The 13,136-nt window shown below is 43.5% G+C and overlaps 1 protein-coding gene across 4 annotated transcripts in view; it reads left to right on the plus strand.

Moving 5' to 3' along the window:
* The window catches only part of RNF157 (ring finger protein 157), a 311,334-nt gene that overhangs the window by 247,410 nt on the left and 50,788 nt on the right, over positions 1 to 13,136 (plus strand). For all 4 annotated transcript variants that reach the window (XM_053709373.1, XM_053709378.1, XM_053709366.1 and 1 more), the window contains exons 13-17: positions 6,787 to 7,019; positions 7,185 to 7,290; positions 7,477 to 7,588; positions 8,331 to 8,527; positions 8,609 to 8,674. In XM_053709373.1, coding sequence (XP_053565348.1) covers positions 6,787 to 7,019; positions 7,185 to 7,290; positions 7,477 to 7,588; positions 8,331 to 8,527; positions 8,609 to 8,674 — 714 coding nt within the window. The remainder of the gene's footprint in view (positions 1 to 6,786; positions 7,020 to 7,184; positions 7,291 to 7,476; positions 7,589 to 8,330; positions 8,528 to 8,608; positions 8,675 to 13,136) is intronic.

A 13,136-nucleotide genomic window follows, 5' to 3' on the forward strand; every position in this document is an offset into this window, starting at 1 on the left:
CAGTAGTATATATATCCCCTCTAAATATGTGCTAGTAATTTTCTACTCAGTTTTTAAGTCTAATAGGCACCCAACATGTAGGATTCTTGCAACATGTATTAGACATAACCCAACAGCAGACATGAAGCAAGTAGCAAATTTAAGAATAAACTCTATGTATAACGTTATTGTGCAACAAAAAGGTAGATTAATCCAGGTGAAAGCTTAGCTATAACTCAGTCAAAATGTCCTTATATAAACTACCCATAGTAGGAAGGATAACTCTATGTTGAAGGTAGAAAACTCATAGTTTATAATGAGCTCAGTAGATCTCCTCAAGCTTTATGCAGTTTGGTTTTAACCTATTCCGCACGGCTCAGCGCTCAGGTGCCCAACCAACGCACAAATGTTCTCGTGCTTTTGATGGGCTGACAGTTCCAGGCGGCTATAACTCTGCAGTAGAACCTCCAACTCAAACAAGCTGCCAGGTATTATTGGAGGGTTAGTCCAAGACCAGATTACTGGAGAGCTTGAAGTGTCCCTGGAAAACATAAATCCAGCTTGCAGGACCTGGCTAGATCTTATGCGCATGGATTGAATCTGAGTATAGATTATAGAAGGCATCCGTAATAGGCCTGTAATGGTAATCTAATGCCGGGTCACCCGGCATGCATGTGCAGGCTGCAGCTGAGCTCAGACTTGTGTTGCCCTGATGTATCATCAAGTCGAGTAGTGAAGGAGGTCTGGGCAGCAGTCTGCGGCAATCTAGTTTTGCTGAGGAAGGTGGCTGCGTGTGAACTTTAAGCCCCAAGGAGCGCGATTCCCCCAAACTTACATACCGCTCTGTTTATTAAGCAGTCCAACTCAGCACCGGAGCCTCTAATGTTTTATTGCCCATCCGTTGCGCAGCTGATGAGCTGCGTATGACCGGCCATGCGCACCAATCATCCCCACATGGTGCCGCAAGATGGCCACTGGTGTAGCCTTACCGGGAGATAGTTCCCTATTATGTTCCAGCGTACCTCTCTCCCCCAGCATGTCAGACCTCACCACTTGGGTCCCTCAAGGTAGCCTGCTTGTCTCCGGGTCAAATGTTTTTACTGCATATTAGGCAGAATAATAGCCTTGTCTGTCTGCCTTGTAGCGGAGCTCACTCTGGAACAATATATTTTATCCTGCGCAAGTGGTTAGGCACTCTCACGCTGATCCGCCTCCCGGTTAGAAAGGCCTCGTCTGGACCTCAATTGGGATTTATCATCCAGTATTGTAACCTGTGGTGTACTTGCAGTGAGTCCTCACTTCAGCAGCTGTTCCCAACGCTTATTAAAGTATTTTAAACTTTAGCTATATGCCACAAAACTTTATCTAAGTTAGATTTGGTCTGGAGCTCTTAATGCGTGCATCTGCTCAGACCGGCTGTTGGCTCCGCCCCCCCTATTGTCTGTCCTCTTTTATATTTGGCCCTTTTTGTGTAATAAAATTTTGCAAAAAAGGGTATGAGGAAGAATGCAATTATCTGCCATCTGGTGGCAAGTTCATGTAATTACGCAGTTACATTTGAATTATTCCTGTGTATCTTGTGCAGTCAATCTCGTTCATTTTAGGAGATTTTCGCACTGTGACTGGCATGTAGAGTATTTTTCAATCTAAGTGTTCTCAAGTCAGTTGCTTTAATGCATAATATGTTTTATGAAAAAAACATAGTATACAGGGGCTACATGTTTTTGTTTCCTCGTATTGAGAGAATGTATTTATCCTTGTTATATATATATATATATATATATATATATATATATATATATATATATATATATATATATATATATATAATTTAATATTTTTAATATATTTTATGTACGGGGATTTATTGTAACATGTATGGTCTCATGTATCATGATATTTTCCTTGCCCTTATTTAAACGTTTTTATAAGACACTGATTTTATTTTTTCTATAGACATACAATATTTGTATTATCAATCATGCTGAGGTGATACTTGCTATGTCTGTGAAATGTGTGATTTCAAGTTTCGTACTTGAGTATCTTTAACATTGAATTATTTTTAACCAGAATTCTAGCCTTGTGGTTTTAGCAAGCAGATCTCTGTAGCTAAAATCTTGATCATGCAAATGTTACATTCAAATCCAATCTTCTGTCTCTATCCTTTATGGGCAGGACATCATTTTGGACCTGGTCTGGCTGCAATCTTTCCAGGGAAAGGGGTTCCTTCCTTCCTCAATCAAGAATGGTAGATCTAAGGGGTCACCATAATATTATTTTTGTTCCTTTCATTACTCAAGGAACAAGAGTCTTCCTTTTCCAAACAGGAGCAATCCAGGTCTTCTTGGGATCCTGTCATCTTTGGAATAAGGGGTAACAATACAAGACTTCTTCCTCTAAGTCTAGTCAGAATCTGTGATGTCCTAGGCTCTGGGGCAGTGGATATGTATCTCTGGGATACAGGAGAGGGTTCAAGTCTTGTTATTCCTGTGATAGATTTTTCCTGTCCAGGTGATCTACAATTCAGGTGAAAAGAGAGGCCTATATTTTAAACTGCACAAGGGACCGATCTCTCTGGGAGTGATTATTCCAGTTCCCATAGAGGAGCAGGTTCAAAGATTTATTCAAATCTATTGTAGTTCCTTACGGAGGAAATTTTTCCGTCCCTCCCTAGACCTACTGCATTTCATCTAATTTATTAAGGTTCCGTTCTTCAAATGGAGACTATTTGTTCCATTCTTCCGTGGTCCAGGAAGGTCAGTTCATAAATTCCGTAGATCTGAACAACGGGCGTCTTCTTTTTCCTATTCAAAGGGGACATCTCCAGACAAACTTTTCTACTTTATTGACCTTCCTTTTGGCCTTGCTACGACTCCTCGAATCTTTACAAAGGTTCTAGAGGCTCTTTTGATGGTGGTCAGATATCAGGGAATAGCGATGGTTCCTTACCTAGATGTCATCTTGGTTCAAGTGCCATCTTTTCAGCTAGAAGGATCTTATTCAGATTGGTAAGGGGGCCAATTGGTTTGTGATAAGTACTCCATCATTTGTAGTTCACAAACTAAACAGGAGTTTGATCCCCCGTAGGATCTGATAGATATAATTTAAAAGGGAACAATCCATCTTTTATCCATGTAGTTTTTTTCTGACGGATGTCAGAAGATCCAAATGCTCTCTGGTGGCTAAGTGGAAAGTCACTGGGATACAACATGAGAGACCAGAGTTCAAGACCTGATGGGGCCATGACAAATTTACAACACACAGTGGTGAACCTAATAAACAGAGGGCTCTGGTGCAAGATTTTATTTCTACTCGGTCCTCTGTCCGTCCATCAGTGACTCAATGCATGGAAGTATTTGGTCTGATGGTTGCTTCCATGGACATCTTTCCTTTTGCTTGTTTCCATCTGAGACCTCTGCAGCTTTGCTTGCTCAGTCATTGGAATGGAGACCACTCAGATCTCTCGCAGAGGGTCACTCTGGATTCCCTAACAAGAGATGTTATTTTGTGATGGTTTATGCAGGACCTTCTGTCTCAAGGGATATGCTTTCTGAGATCTTCTTGGGTGCTTGTGATCATGGACGACAGCCTGTTAGGCTGGGGAGCAGTTTGGGGATAAATGGCTCAGAGTCTCTAGACTCGAGAGGAGTCTTCCTTCCCTTAAATATCCTGGAGTTGAGAGAATTATTCAATATCTTAACAGCTTGAACTCATCTAGCTCTGATTCGGTTTATCAGATTTTAATTGGACTACGTTACCTCGGTGGCATACATCAACCTCCAAGGAGGCTCTCAGACTTCGTTAGCAATAAAAGAGGTGTCTCAAATTTTCCAGTGGGGGAATCCCGCGATTGTCTCCTGTCTGCCATCCACATTCCAGGGGTGATCTCCTGGGTGGTGAATTTTCTAAGCGGGCAGATTCCTTTCATTTTGGAGAGTGGGTTCTCTATCCGGAGCCATTCTCAATAATAACCCTTAGGTGGGGGGTTCTGGAGTTGGATCTGATGGCGTTGCGTCTATACACCAATCTTACATGTACTGTTCTAGATCAAATGATCCTCAAGCCGTTCTGATAGACGCTCTGGCGTTTCTGCTGACCTTAGGTCTAGCATTCCTGTTTTTCTCCATTTGCTCTCCTTCCACGAGTCTGTCTGCTCGTATTTCTCTAGAGAGAGCGTTGGTGATTCTGATAGCTCCTGTCTGGTCTTGCAGGATCTTATTCATGGATCTAGTAAAGATGTCTTTTCTTCCTCTGGGAAGTTTTCCTTTGAGGTAGGACCTTCTACTTTAGGGTCCTTTTCTTCACCCAATTCTGTATCTCTGTAGCTGACTGCTGGGAGATTGGATGCCTAGTCTTAAATAGGTGTGGCTTCTTTGGGAAGGTCTTTGTTACTATGCTTCAGAACAGCCTGTTACTCGCCTGTTACCTTTAGGTATGACGTGTATACCTATACTGGTGTGAATCGTCGGGTTTCTCTTGGAGCAGGGGAATTCCCCGGATTTTGTCTTTTTTCTCTGGAGGACCTGGAAAAGTTTCAGTGAAATCTTAGAAGGGTCTGATTTCTTCTCTGTCTATCCTTTTACTCATACGTCTGGCAGATCCGCAAGATGTTCAATCTTTTGTTCGGGCGTTGCTAAAGATCAGGCCTGTGTTTAATCTTGTTGCTCCTCCTGGGAACCTTAATGTTGAATGTTATCTGGAAAGGATTGGTTTCTTCAGTTTTTTTTTCTCCTCGCAGAGTTTCCGATCTCTTGGTTCTGCAGGGTGATTGTCCTTTCTCTTAATTCATGCGGATAAGGAGGTCCTTCATACTAAGTTGGGACTTTTTCCCAAGTTGGTAGAGGATCGTGATATCTTAAAGGGACAGTATACACTCATTTTCATATAACTGCATGTAATAGACATGACTATAAAGAATAAGATGCACAGATACTGATATAAAAATCCAGTATAAAACTGTTTAGAAACTTACTTAGAAGCTGTCAGTTTGGCTCTGTTGAAAAGGCAGCTGGAAAGCCCACTGCAAGTGGCAAATAAGACACTCCCCCCCCCCCTCCCCCTTCTTTTGTATATGAAAAGACCCTTTACACAAACAGGAGCAAGCTGGAGAAGGTAGCTGACAGTACAGGTAGCCCTCAGTTTACGCCGGGGTTAGGTTCCAGAAGGAATGGTTGTAAATCAAAACCATTGTAAATTGAAACCCAGTTTATAATGTAAGTCAATGGGAAGTGAGGGAGATAGGTTCCAGGCCCCTCTCAAAATTGTAATAAGTAACACCTAATACATTATTTTTAAAGCTTTGAAATGAAGACTTTAAATGCTAAACAGCATTATAAATGTAATAAAATAATCACACAACACAGAATATATAATTAAACTAAGTTAAATGAACAAAAACATTTGCTAAACAGCATTATAAACCTAATAAAATAATCACACAACACAGACTTCACTTGCATTTTTCTGCAAACAGTTCTTTCTATGCATTCCAAACTGGACTGATTTATAGACAGAAAGATCTTGTTCCTTTGAAATCTGCTTGATAGCTCAGGTCTGGTTAAACTGATTTATTTCAGCTTGCTTAGCTTTGCTGCAACACAAGCGGAAAGCTCCACCTACTGGCTATTTTAATAAATGCACTGCTTCTCAATGCTTTTCAATAGTAGCCACATGACTGGAAAAAAAGGTTGTTATTCTGAAACGGTGTAAATTGAACCGTTGTAAAACGAGGGCCACCTGTATTCACATAAAACTTTGGGGCTTGGTTAGGAGTCTGAAAATCAGAGCAATGGTATTTAAAAATAAGCAAAACTATACATTTATTTAAAAAAAAAACTTTATGAGCTATATAAAAGATCATCTACAAAACATTTATGCAAAGAAAAAATGAGTGTATAATGTCCCTTTAATTCTTATCAGAAGGAACGTATTCTGCATAATCTGTTTGTTGTGCGTGCTCTACAATTTTTCCTTCCAGCTTCTAAGGATTTTCAGAAGGGTGAGTGTATGGTTCAGAAGGATCCTTCTGCTACTCTTTCTCTCAGTTTGAGAAGTGTTATCCGATTACTTTGTGTCCACTGGCAGACAGCCTTCTGAGAGGATTACGGTTCTTTCCACTTCCAAGGGTTTTTCATTCATGAAGTTTCTGTGGAGCAATTCTGCAAGGCAGCCACGTGGTCCTCATTGCATACTTTTTCAAATTCTACAAATTGTGTTTCTTTTGTCTTAGCTGAGACTTCCTTTGGGAGAATAGTTTTTCAAGTGGTGGTGCCTTCTGGTTAGGTCCGCCGGTCTTGTTCTCCCTCCCTTTCATTCTGTGTCCTCTTGCTTGGGTATTGGTTCCCACTAGTAATTGGAATGAAATTGTGGACTCTCCATGCCGTAGGAAAGAAAACAAAATTTATGCTTACCTGATAAATTTCTTTATTTCCAGGCATGGAGAGTCAATGACCCGCCCTTATTTTCATTTAAGACGGCGTTATTTTTACTTTAAACCCCAGGCACCTCTATACCTTTGTGTTATCTTTTTCCATTTTCCTTCGGCCGAATGACTGGGGGTTATGGGTAAGGGAAGTGACTCATAACAGCTCTGCTGGGGTGCTCTTTGCCTCCTCCTGCTGGCCAGGAGTTAAATATCCCACTAGTAATTGGAATGAAATTATGGACTCTCCATACCTGGAAAGAAATACATTTATCAGGTAAGCATAAATTTTAATTTTTTTGTTTTACCCTCTCTCTCTCTCTCACTCTGTCTTGCTCTCTAATGTGCGACAAGCCATAACAGGTCATCTTCATGTTCTTTGTTAGTCGGCAGAGCATGTCCCTCCCGGGTATGAGGTTGTTTCTCTCCTGGAAGCGCTCAACGGGCCCCTCACTCCATCTCCATCTGCCCTCCCATTGAGACCACTGGGAGAAAACCCACGGCCTGGAAGGCTTCCTACATATGGTACCGATATCCAGCTCCCTTCCCTACGCACACACTCACCCCTCCAGCACCTCTGTGGCAGCCAAGCCCTGAAACTGAAAAAAAGTATTTCCAGGTGAGAAAACAGATAGCAAAGAACCAGTTTTTTCTGCATAAAATAAATAAGTGATATATGCAGACCATGTCTTGTTACACAATCACTGTTAGGGGATAATATGCACTGATTGTCAGTAGTTTGGAATAATGAGGAATTTAAAAAGTGCAAATTATTCTTTCTCAGGTCCATTTCCCAAAATTCCTCAGTGTTGCAGGAGGATGAGATGGAGAAATCATTTAGTGAGACAGAGATCCGTACTCCAAGGAAGAAAGCGCCCCAACTTGCCGAGGTAAATGGGTAGTTTGTAAGAATGGGGGTGAGATGGATATTACAAAACAGAGGGAGGGGCAGATGGTGGATGATAACTATAAAGTAGGTTACATGAATGTGGTAAGAGTTATGACATCTGTGCTAGAGGGTTGCTATGGGGGGGGGGGCAAATGCATAGGTACTTACTCTGTATGACTCTCCCCAGGAAAGCGGCGCAACACCAGATAGTGAGAATGTGACCCTGTCTTCGTCAGGCGCTATCGATCAGTCATCCTGCACAGGGACACCTCTGTCATCTACAATCACCTCTCCAGAAGGTCAGGCCAACCACAAACACATATGACTTACCACTGACCACACAGTCAGAGCCGTACAGCCTGTGAAGACCCCTTATTAAAGGGTGACTGAAATACACATAAAGACAACACGGTGACACTCAGTACCAATAACTGAAAGACAAAGTAGTGACTCACATAGAATTCAACATATTAAAAAGTGTACTGTATTTAGATATAGGCCTTTAGCCAATCAGGGGCAACTAATCACATTTACTCAATTTGAAAACAAAAGGTTTTTACGTGACACATACAAGAATCTTTTGTTTTTGTGTGAATTTAATCACATGTACTGACAAATATACCATGTTTTATATAAAAACATGGCATGAACTTAAGTATGTAAAGGGCCAACATGCCAAAGAGTGGTATCATGACACAGCTAGACATTCATGTGGCACTGATCTAGATGTAGCCTTGCTGGGCCTGTCAGATACCGTTGCCGTTCAGTGCAATTAGAGTCTGAATCTTGGGTTACATACAAGCTGCGCCCTCGCTCTTTCCCCAATATCTGTATCACCCAAACAAAACAGTTTTCTCTGATATTTTTTTTTCTTTCATCACCTCATATCCTGAACTACATGTCTTTACCTTTCTGTTACTTGTATTCCTACACTTCATTTTCTTTGTCCTGCTTTCTGCTCTCCTCATTCCTTGAGCCATAACTGCATTTGCATTTTCTTCTGTCGCGCCACTTTTCTATCTCCGCTCGTGTCTTTTACAGACCCCCTGAGCAGTAGCCTGGCACAGTCTGTAATGTCTATGGCATCATCTCACAGCCAGCAGTCCCAGCTCAGTACAGACACCGTGTCCTCCATGTCTGGCTCCTACACTGCAGGGGTAATGGAAGAGGAGGATGAGGGAGGAATCACTCCATCACCTCCCACAGTCCCCAGCGGATCCCCTTATGAGGAGGGAGAGGTGAGGCACTTGCTATTCTCTTAATCCACCCACTTCTAAAAGGGAGTGTCATCCACTAACCACCTGCTCCCACCTCTTTAGCTATCGCCAGCAGAGTCAGCGGAGGGGCACTTCGTGACGGTCTCTGTGGATGAGATGGATGCCGAGGTAACTTGGGAAAAAGAAGTGACAGGCAACTGAGGAGTGGAATAGGGTTAAAGCTACAGTAGCTAGGAACAAAACATGTCTTCATGCTAGAATTAAACATAAAGAAGAATTCACTGGAATATCTTATATAATCCTAAAGACCCAAAATTACTTATTTGGTGATCGCTTTGTAGGAAGGAGCCAGGAGAAGCGAGTTTTTTCCTTGGCGCCAGCAGAGTGATAAATAAATTGTACTGATAGCTTAAGAGCCACTAAAGGAGAGGAAATGCGCATTGGATTAAACCTGCATCACACGTGATTCTGTAAGAATAAAGAGTCATGGAAGTCAAAATTAAACTTTTCTTCTTAAATGGAAAGAGTCCACAGCTGCATTCATTACTTTTGGGAAATAAGAACCTGGCCACCAGGAGGACGCAAAGACACCCCAGCCAAAGGCTTAAATACTCCTTCCACTCCCCTCATCCCCCAGTCATTCTTTGCCTTTCGTCCCAGGAGGATGGCAGAGAAGTGTCAGAATTTTTTAATTTTAGTTTTTGTCTCTTATGGAGGGTAGTACTCTTCGGCATGGGACAGGAGTTTTAAGTAGTCCTGTCAGTCTCTCAGTGAGGGCTTGGATGAAAGTAGGGAGATGCAGGAAGTTTCTTTCTGCGACACCATCTCGACTCATGTTAACAGCTCCTCAAGCAATCGGCGTTGTCAAACTTTGCTCCGCTGCCTGCTTTCTTCTCTCAAGTCCATGGCGGAGGCAATGCTACTAAAGGTCACACTTGAAGGGCCGTGTTCCTGTTCCACGGCGTTGATTCCGGTAATATTGTTTCATTTTACTTTATTCGATGTACTGTAACGTGAATGTTTCCCGTGAGGCTATACTCCTCGCCAGTTTACCTTATAACATAAGGGTCTCAGTGAGTCTCTGTTAGTATCTTGGAATCGAGGGTCAATACCTCCTGAAGGGGGGTTATTGGACAGGGGGGTTTATAATCATGTTTGTTGTGTGATTCGACCTGCTTATGTGGGAGGTTTATGGGCTCGTGGTCTGGAACTTTGAGGCCTTTTGAAGTGGCACGGCCTGTTGGCTGAGTGCCCTTTTTGGACAATACGGTTCACCCTGTGTCCGGCCATGGTTGCGCTCTGTTCCCATTTCCGCATTCCCAACCGTGTGGTGACTGAGATATTCTAGTCCGCGGGGGTCTGGTCATAGGAGGTGGTGAGTGCCCCAGCCATTGATGGTGTCAGGTCCCGTTTTTTTTGTTTTTTAATATTTGTAGTCCATATTGCTATATCCTCTTTGCAGCTATGGGGGATTCTGATGCTGAGACTGTGCTCACTCATTTCAGATTCAGTTACGGAGGATTCTGATTCCGACATGATTATAATATCTGACTCAGATTCTGTGTCCAGTAACGAATCCGGTTTAGCCTCGTTGACTCCTGTCAACCATTCTTGTTCCATATGCCATATGAGAGCACCCGGTTCCTTGGGCTCGGGGAATTAGGATCTGCTGAGCCATCTGCCTCTGGGGGTCCTGTCTCCCAGGGATAGAGTTCCCTGCTGAATCTTCCTCCTACACATGTGGGTAACCCAGTTTATGGTTCCTCCACGCGGGGTGGTATGTTCCCCCCGGAGCTTGCAGCACGTTTTCGCTTTCAGATAATGTTGGTGATTGCTCGTCTGCAGAGTCTAGATGTTTCTTTGAGAATGTGCTTGTGCGGTATTATCCCGGGTATTCCGCCTTGGGGTGGGCCTCTGCAGTATCCTGAGGGTTCTGTTCCGGAGTGTTGTGCCTTTCGTTACAGAATTGCATGCCTTTGCGTATTGCTCAGACATCTGTTTGAGTCTCTGAATCACCCTATAGTTCACAGATACGGGAATTTTCAGTCTGATAGTCCGAATGGTATGACTCATTAGACATGTGGGGATGAGGTAATCTCGTTTGTCTTTATTTTGAGTTCTTTCCCAGTTTTTGAGATGGGGCTCAGTTTGGCTGGTCCTACGGGTAGGCCTGTGTCTTTTTTGGGGCTTTAACCTTCGGGTTGCCTTGCTTTTTATTTGTATCCAATGGGATGTCTTATTTCTTTTACAAGATATAACGAGTCCACGGATTTCATCCTTACTTGTGGGATTAAACCTCCTGCCAGCAGGAAGTGGCAAAGAGCACCACAGCAGAGCTGTATATATATAGCTCCTCCCTTCCCCTCCTCCCCCAGTCATTCTCTTTGCCTGTGTTATTGTAGGAAATTGTTGTTCCTTCATTATGTCCTAATCCTTCTTCTAAGAAGGAGTGTCTGTTGCATAACTTGGACGTGGTCCGTGCCCTGAAGTTTTACTTACAGGCGACTAAGGAATTCCATCAATCATCTTCATTATTCATTGTGTTTTCTGGAAAGCGTAGGGGCCAGAAAGCTACGGCTACCTCTTTCTTTTTGGCTGAAGAGTATCATCCGTCTGGCATATGAGACTGCTGGACAGCAGCCTCCTGAAAGAATTACGACTCATTCTACTAGATCTGTGGCTTCCTCATGGGCATTTAAAAACGATGCTTCTGTTGAACAGATTTGCAAGGCTGCAACTTGGTTGTCTCTTCACACTTTTTCCAAATTGTACAAATTTGATACTTTTGCTTCTTCTGAGGCTATTTTTGGGAGAAATAAAGGTTCTTCAAGCAGTGGTGCCTTCCGTTTAGGTTCCTGTCTTGTCCCTCCCTTTCATCCGTGTCCTATAGCTTTGGTATTGTATCCCACAAGTAAGGATGAAATCCGTGGACTCGTCATATCTTGTAAAAGAAAAGGAAATTTATGCTTACCTGATAAATTTATTTCTTTTACGATATGACGTAGTCAGGTAAGCATAAATTTCCTTTTTTGTTATGTTTTCCTTCGGGAACTTTCTGGGATCGATACTCAATACTTCTTCAGAACTTGTTTTGGACATGTTAGTCCTGTGTTGAAAAATGCCTGTTTTCTTTTCTTCCCCTTTGAGGGAGGATTTATGCAGCCTGCCGGTTAGATCCCTGAGTGCAGGCTTGTCCTGTTGGGTTCGTTCGGTCTTGCGACTGTTCAGGCACGTGGAGCTATTCTGCTCGCTGGTTCGGTAGATGTGCAGGTTTCTCGGTTATCGTTTATTATATGTTAACTAAGCATTCGAGAGGACCTGTAGGTCCGTGAGGCAGGTAGGATTGTTCTGTCCCGTTAGCCTTCGATCATAGAGAACCGGTCAGGGAAATTTCCGCTGCGTCACTCTGACATCTGATTTCATCAGAACCTAGAGTTTCCTCCCTCATGCGGTGGAGGGCTAAGCGCCCCATTTCCGTGGTTTGAGTTGTTTCGGCCTTTTGTTTCAAGGCTCTGGATTGTCCTTTTAGGGCTCGATCCCACAGCTTTTATGGATAGCTGTCCTGCGTGCGGATGGTTTGCAGTTTGCAGCCAGTTGCAGCTCTTGGCACATTGGAGGTGTACGCGTTGGCTGTTTAGGGTGTCTCTAGATGCAGCTTTTACGCTTTGACGTGAACTGTCTGAGTTTGAGACCTTTTGGTCTTCCTCTATTGTCTCTGGGTGAGTTAGATCCCTTTTGGGAATCTACGTTTTCTGGAGAATGTTTGATCCCTGAGGGGACTTTGTTCAGTTCTGGGGTTCCCCGGAGCTGGGAACGCTTAGCTTTTTTCTCTTCCCTGTGTCCTCTGCCTGTGTGGAGGTGATGGGGAGACTAGTCCTAGTAGTAGGGTTTTTTGGACCTTGAGGTATCCCTTCTGTTGTCCTGGGGCTTGAGAAGGTCTTTTATTCGACTTCTAGTCTGGCTCTTTGGAGCATGGGACTTTGGCTAGGCGTGGTCCCTCCCTTTGGTCGGGGCTTTCGAGTTCCTCTTGCTATCTGGGTTCTCTGGATATGCATCCATTCCCTTGTCTGGCTTTTTGGCCAGTTGGGATGTGTAGTCTAGGGTATGGTTGCCTGGACTATAGGTGCCCAACCTGTCTTTTCTCCCTGAGATTCCCGCTTTCTGGGGCTTTGCTACTTTTCTTGACCGAGTTTTGGGTTGTTTTGGATTCCTGGATCTCAGGGCTGGTCGGGGTGTTCCACGGTAGTGGGAACTTTGGCTGTGTCCTTGCTACATCTACCTGACTGGGTCAGGGTTGGCCTTGTTTTCTGAGTATTTATTACTCCTTACTACTGAGTACCCCATGTCATCTAGGTGCCTGGGTGGCTTGCATCTCAAGGGTGTGGGTTCATACCCAGCTGCTGGCATTGTTTTTCCAATTTCTGGTGCACCTTCGGGTTGCATTCCCCTGGTCAGTTTGCCAGTGTACCCGTGGATTCTCTGCTCTGCAGGTATATGGGTTGGCTGGGCCTCTGTTTGGCGTGTGACTTGTAAGGGGGTCCTTTTTCTAGGACATTTGCATTTGGGATTTTTCTTCCCACCTAGCCGGTGGCTTCGGGCCAGTTGTACTTCCAGTCTCTTCCCTTTTCAT

This window comes from Bombina bombina, chromosome 1 (assembly GCF_027579735.1).
Source record: "Bombina bombina isolate aBomBom1 chromosome 1, aBomBom1.pri, whole genome shotgun sequence".
Classification (NCBI taxonomy): Eukaryota; Metazoa; Chordata; class Amphibia; order Anura; family Bombinatoridae; genus Bombina; species Bombina bombina.